This window comes from Pristis pectinata, chromosome 11, assembly GCF_009764475.1.
Source record: "Pristis pectinata isolate sPriPec2 chromosome 11, sPriPec2.1.pri, whole genome shotgun sequence".
In the NCBI taxonomy this organism is placed as follows: domain Eukaryota; kingdom Metazoa; phylum Chordata; class Chondrichthyes; order Rhinopristiformes; family Pristidae; genus Pristis; species Pristis pectinata.
The window spans coordinates 2,350,002-2,356,351 of record NC_067415.1 but is presented as its reverse complement, the minus strand read 5'-3'; the positions used below and the strand labels follow the sequence as shown (position 1 = coordinate 2,356,351).

The following is a 6,350-nucleotide window of genomic DNA, read 5'->3' as shown; positions in this document are numbered from 1 at the left end:
TAGCTAAGCATATGGAGGAATTTAAAATAGAGGGATATGTGGGAGGAAGGGGTTAAATAGTCTTAGGCGAGGTTTAAAGATCAGCACAACATTGTGGGCCGAAGGGCCTGTATTGTGCTGTACTGTTCTATGGTTCTATGTCAGGTCAAAAGAACAAGATTAGCTGTGAAGAAAGTGGTGAATCAGGATAATGATTAGACTTTAAGACTGTGAAAGTCCAGGGCATGAATGAGAGGCCAGCACAGAATAAGTACAGCATTAAATCCAAAGGAACATGCGAACAAAGCGTGGGACTTCAAGCAAGGAGCAAAACACCAATGGACAAAGGATGAGTTCAAACGCCCAAGGGACACTTTCGCTGAAGAATGAGGTGTGGAACAGAATGCTTGGGGTGGGAAAAGGGTCGAGCAGCAGGAAGAGAAGTTGCAGTTGACAGAACACAGCGATAAGAGACCGCACCGCAGTCACTCCGAGGTATCAAGGACAGTTACTGTGTTCGTTGAGCAATGTTTCTTGCAAGTTGGTTAATAAATCTGCTGTGTTTATAACCAATATGCCTGTAGCCACAGATTTGTTGCAGCCACAAACAAGTTCCTCGAGTTAAGAGTCTTGACGGTGAGAGAACCTACAACGAGGAGGAATGCCCAACCTTACAGTGAATAAATCATACAAACCGCCCGTGTCCTTGGACACTTTCTCCAGCTCGGGACTTCCAAATCACACCACAGCCAATGGAGGACTCATGAAGTTTTAGTCATGGTTGTAATGCAAGAAATACGGCAGCCAATTTGTACACAGCAAGATCTCACAGACAGCAAAATGGCAACTACTGTTTCCCTCAAATAAAAACAGAATGGTGGAAGCACCCAGTGGGCTGGGTAGCGTCTGTGGAGAGAGAAACACGTTAACATTTCACGCCCGTTTCAGAAGGTTCATTCATTGTCGTTGTATAAAACTTTGGTTAGACACATTTGGAGTATCGTGTTCAGTATCGAGTATCAAGGCAGGCACAGTAGTGTAGCGGTTAGTGTAACGCTATTACAGCGCCAGCGACCCAGGTTCAATTCCAGCCGCTGTCTGTAAGGAGTTTGTACGTTCTCCCCGTGTCTGCGTGGGTTTCCTCCGGGTGCTCCGGTTTCCTCCCACATTCCAAAGCCGTACGGGTTAGGAAGTTGTGGGCATGCTATGTTGGCGCCGGAAGCGTGGCGACACTTGCGGGCTGCCCCCAGAACACTCTACACAAAAGATGCATTTCACTGTGTGTTTCGATATACATGTAATAAAGATATCTTATCTTAAACAAACACATGAACAGGCAGGGAGTGGAGGGATATGGATCACGTGCAGACAGATGGGATCAGTTTAATTTGGATTCATGGTCAGCACAACATAGTGGGCCGAAGGGCCTGTTCCTATGCTGTACTGTTCTGTGTTGTAGTTCAATGATTCTGTAAGAACAGGGAAAATGTAAGTTGCAGTGAAGGGGGGGAAGAAGTGAAAAGGTCAGTCATGGGGTGGAGCTCAGGACTAGACTGATGCGGTGAGTCTGTGATGACAGAGGGTGAAGGTGTTTGGTTATTGGCAGCTTGTCCGTCTGCAGAAAGTGTTCACAGAGGGAGAGCAGAGGAGAGGCAAGTAAAAAATCCTCGCTGTTACTGTGAGGTTGGCAGTTGCTGGTAACAGAGTCAGAGAGCAATACAACACAGATACAGGCCCTTCAGCCCAACCAGTCCCTGCCGACCATGGTGCCCACCCAGCTAGTCCCAATTTCCTGCGTTCGGCCCATATCCCTCCAAGCCCCGCCCCTCCGTGTACCTATCCAAGTGATTTCAATGCGGATTTTGTAATTTATAGATTTTTTAAGTCTTTGCACTGCACTGCTGCCCCAAAACGACACATTTCATGTCATGCCAGTGACAATAAATCTGATTCTGATTCTTAACTGGCACTGTTGTACCTGCCTCAACCACCTCCTACGGCGGCTCGTTCCATATACTCACCACCCTCTTGCGTGAAAAAGTTGCCCCTCAGGTCCATAAGACCATAAGACAAAGGAGCAGAAGTCGGCCATTCGGCCCATCAAGTCTGCTCCGCCATTCTATCATGAGCTGATCTATTATCCCATTTAGCCCCACTCCCCCGCCTTCTCACCATAACCTTTGATGCCCTGGCTACTCAGATACCTATCAATCTCTGCCTTAAATACACCCGATGACTTTGCCTCCGCAGCCGCCCCGGCAACAAATTCCACAGATTCACCACTCCCTGGCTAAAGAAATTTCTCCGCATCTCTGTTCTGAATGGGCGCCCTTCAATCCTGAAGTCATGCCCTCTTGTACTAGACTCCCCTACCATGGGAAACATTGCCACATCTACTCTGTCCACGTCTACTCTGTCCAGCCCTTTTAACATTCAAAATATTTCTGTGAGGTCCCCCCTCATTCTTCTGAACTCCAAGGAGTACAGTCCAAGAGCTGTCAAACGTTCCTCATATGTTAACCCTCTCATTCCTGGAATCATTCTAGTGAATCTTCTCTGAACCCTCTCCAACGTCAACACATCCTTTCTTAAATAAGGAGCCCAAAATTGCACGCAGTACTCCAAGTGAGGTCTTACCAATGCCTTATAGAGCCTCAACATCACATCCCTGCTCTTATATTCCATTCTTCTAGAAATAAATGCCAACATTGTATTCGCCTTCTTCACCACCAACTCAACCTGGAGGTTAACTTTTAGGGTATCCTGCACGAGGACTCCCAAGTTCTTCTGCATCTCTGAATTTTGAATTTTCTCCCCATTTAAATGATCGTCTGGCCATTTATCTCTTCTACCAAAGTGCACGACCAGACACTTTCCAACACTGTATTTCATTTGCCACTTCTTTGCCCATTCTCCTAGTCTATCCAAGTCCCTCTGTTTCCTCAACACTACCCACCCCTCCACCTATCTTTGTCTCATCGGCAAACCCTCTCACCCTAAACTATGCCCCCTAGTTTTGGACTCCCCTACCCTGGCGAAAAGACTGTTACTCTTCTGTTGGTGCCAGACGGAGTAGGCCGCACCTTGCCACTGCTCCAGTCGCTTTATAATTTTTTGAACACCACCCTCTAATAAGACTTTTATAATACTTATCTAAGATTTATTTTGATTTTTAATTGCCAGAAATGAACACCAGAGCTAAAGCTGCAGCTGAAAGCAAGGGTAATGGAGACCCTCAACTTACTTAGGAAGCTATTTCTAAACTCCTGGATAAAAAACTTGATCAGAAATTTTCTACTTTGGAAACACTGTTAGAGGAGATTGAAGACAGACAAACAATACTTAAACAGGAAAATATTAAACAACAGCAATTAATTGCTGAACTGGATGAAGCTGGCAAAGAGAGAGATCGTAGATTGAGCTCACTGGAAAAGGATTTAACTGTGACCACCCAAATACTGGAACAGTAAAGACAGAAGATTATTAATTTAGAAAGCCGCAGTCAGAGGAACAATTTGAGGATTATTGGCCTTCCCGAAGATGCTGAAACTGGTAATCCTATTGAATTCTTTTCCAAACTTCTGATGGATGTATTTGGCTCTGAAGTTTTCTCTGTACGTCCCGTACTCGATCGTGCTCACCGAGCATTAAGACCAAAACCCCCGGCAGAGCAAAAACCATGGCCAGTAATACTGAGATTTCACTATGTGAGTACTGAAGAACATGTGATTCAAATCACTCGTCGTCAAGGAATGATCCAATATAAAGATTGGAAGTTTCATCTGGTTGAAGATTACAGCCCAGAAGTTATGAAGAGAGACTGCGTTATAAACTGACTATGTCGCAGCTTTATCAAGGGAACTATCAACCTGCATTGTTGTTCCCAGCTCGCCTGAGGATTGTACTCCCTGACAAATCATGCAAATGGTTTAGTTCCGTGAATGAAGCTGAAGAATTTCTCAAAGATTAACTTTTGACTTCAGATGGTTAAGAAATGTGCTATTCTTTGATTTTTATACTTATTTGGTCTACAAGGTAATAGTTAACTTACAGATTTGAACTTTTTTACGTCCGGAGATCTTTTTCTGCCCTTTGTTAACACTTTTGTGTTTGGTTCTGGAACATGGATACTTATCATGTTTCTATTTAACAATTCTTTTTTTCCCTTATATTATTCTACTTTAATATTCTTAATGGTTTAGTTTGGTAATAATTAAGAATCTGACCGGGTGACTGATAGCTTTTTTTTCTTTTGAAATGATAGTACGACTGTATTTTTTAAATGTCGACTGTCAGTATTTTTGACCGTGTAGAATTTTCTCAGCAAGCCTGGCTTGCCCCCAGAACACTCTACACAAAAAGGTGCATTTCACTGTGTGCTTCGATGTACATGTGACTAATAAGGAAATCTTAACTTATCTGTATAATTTCGAAACGTTGTTTTGGGTACTTGTACCTTCATGTCTTGACTACCGGTGATGTTTTGCATTCCTTTTAACTTGGAGATTTCCCACCAAAAGAGGTGGGGTTAAGGAATTTAGTGGGTAGCATTCTGGTTGTCTATTGGTCAGTTTTCAGACTTTTGTGGGTGGAGGGTGGGGCTATTTTTAGTTTAGTTTTTTTTCTTCTTCCGGACCGATAAACTACAAATATGCCTGAATTGTCATCATATCTGGCTCCTCTTTGAACTCTTTTTCCTCTTCTTGTTACCGTCCACCTTATCTGTGCCTCTCATAATTTTAAACACCTCTACAAGGTCGCCCCTCATTCTCCTACATTCCAAGGAATAAAGACCCAGCCTGGCCGACCTCTCCCTATAACTCAGCCCCTCGAGTCCTGGCAACATCCTCGTAAATCTTCTCTGAACTCTTTCCAGTTTCACTATGTCTTTCCTATAACAGGATGACCAAAACTGTGCACAGTACTCCAAGTGTGGCCTCACCAATGACTTGTACAGCTCCAACGTAACGTCCCAACTCCTGTCCCAGACTGATGAAGACTAGTGTGCAAGACGCCACGAAATAAAGCAGAGATTGGGAAGAACTCAGCAGGTCAGGCAGCATCTGTGGGAATGTTATCCGAGACCGTTGACTTCATTGTCGAGTCCCGAGGGCTGCAAGGTGCCCAGGCAGAAGGTGTTCCTCGTGACGATGTTGGGTTTCGTTGGGACAGTGCGGGAGGCAGGCAGAGGTGGGAGTGGGACGGAGATTGGAGCTGAGGGTCACTCCTGTGGATTGAACACAGGTGGTCACCCAATCTGTGCTCAGTGTCTCTGGTGGAGAGGAGACCACTGGAGGGGTGGTGCCAAGGGAGGGGGGGGCACGTGAGGGCCCAGTACCGAGGGGGTGCCCACAAGGAGGTTGCCTCTTCCTCAGAGGTCCCAGCTTTCAGATGGAACCTTTCACCGGGGTCCATCTGCCCTCTGGAGTCGATGCCAAAGCTCCCACAGCAGCTGCCTGGGGCAGAAAAGATGCAGGAATACTCCCCAGCATCCAGAATATTGAACCCCCCCAGCTCAGCTCCAACCAACCCCATGTCATCATTGTAAGCTCATTGTTTGTGGGATCTTGCTGTGTACTGGTTGCCGGTTGGATTTCCTGCATTGCAACAGCACTTGAAAGACCCTCTGGTCGCTGCGAAGCTCCTTGGGACGTTCCCGGGGAGGTGAAGGTGGCAGTTCCTTCATCACCTCCTACACGGGGCACAACGTCAGCTTGGATGCAGTAATGCCTGAAGCAGTTGATTGGAGTTTTGAGGCTGGTTAAATCACGTGTGCTTTGGAAGTCTGGAGTGCCACAGTAAGTTGTCGGGAGGAGAACTGGTCTACAGTCTCTCCCCCCGCCAGTCCGCTCCGGGGAGCTAAGACAAGGTGCGGGCGAGGGGGAGCGAGAGCAGGAGGAGGGGGCTGGAGGAGGCAGCGCTCGAGCCCGAAATCAGCCCCTTCTGGATGGCGTAGTACAGCGACACCTCCTTGTTCGGGTTGGGCTTTGTGCCCACATCGAACCACATGGCAATGCACCTCCCACTGCCCCGATCGTACAAGGTGTACTCATAAGAGTGGCTCCACACTTTCTCACAGAGGTCCCGGGGAGTCGGGAACACTTCCGTAAACTTCTGGCACTTGGTGTTTACCGGGCACTGGTTGACGCCTGTTGAGAGAGTTAAAACAAAGGCCTGGTGAGAAGACAGAGAGAGAGAGACACACACACACACACACAGATACACACACACAGAGCAGCCTGTTACAGATCCCAACCCCAACCAGCAACACCCTGAAGAACTGTTTACTCTTTGGTCTCCTTATTCAAGGATGTATTTAGTGGCATTGGAGTCTGTCACTGGCTTGTTCCTGGGAAGGAGGAGATGTCTAA

At 46.5% G+C, this 6,350-nt stretch overlaps 1 protein-coding gene across 2 annotated transcripts in view; it reads right to left on the bottom strand.

Moving 5' to 3' along the window:
• Window positions 1–745: 745 nt before the first annotated feature.
• folr (folate receptor) overlaps window positions 746–6,350 on the bottom strand; it is a 32,200-nt gene continuing 26,595 nt past the window's right edge. For both annotated transcript variants that reach the window (XM_052025823.1, XM_052025822.1), the window contains exon 5: window positions 746–6,128. In XM_052025823.1, coding sequence (XP_051881783.1) covers window positions 5,839–6,128 — 290 coding nt within the window. In that variant the 3' untranslated portion in view covers window positions 746–5,838. The remainder of the gene's footprint in view (window positions 6,129–6,350) is intronic.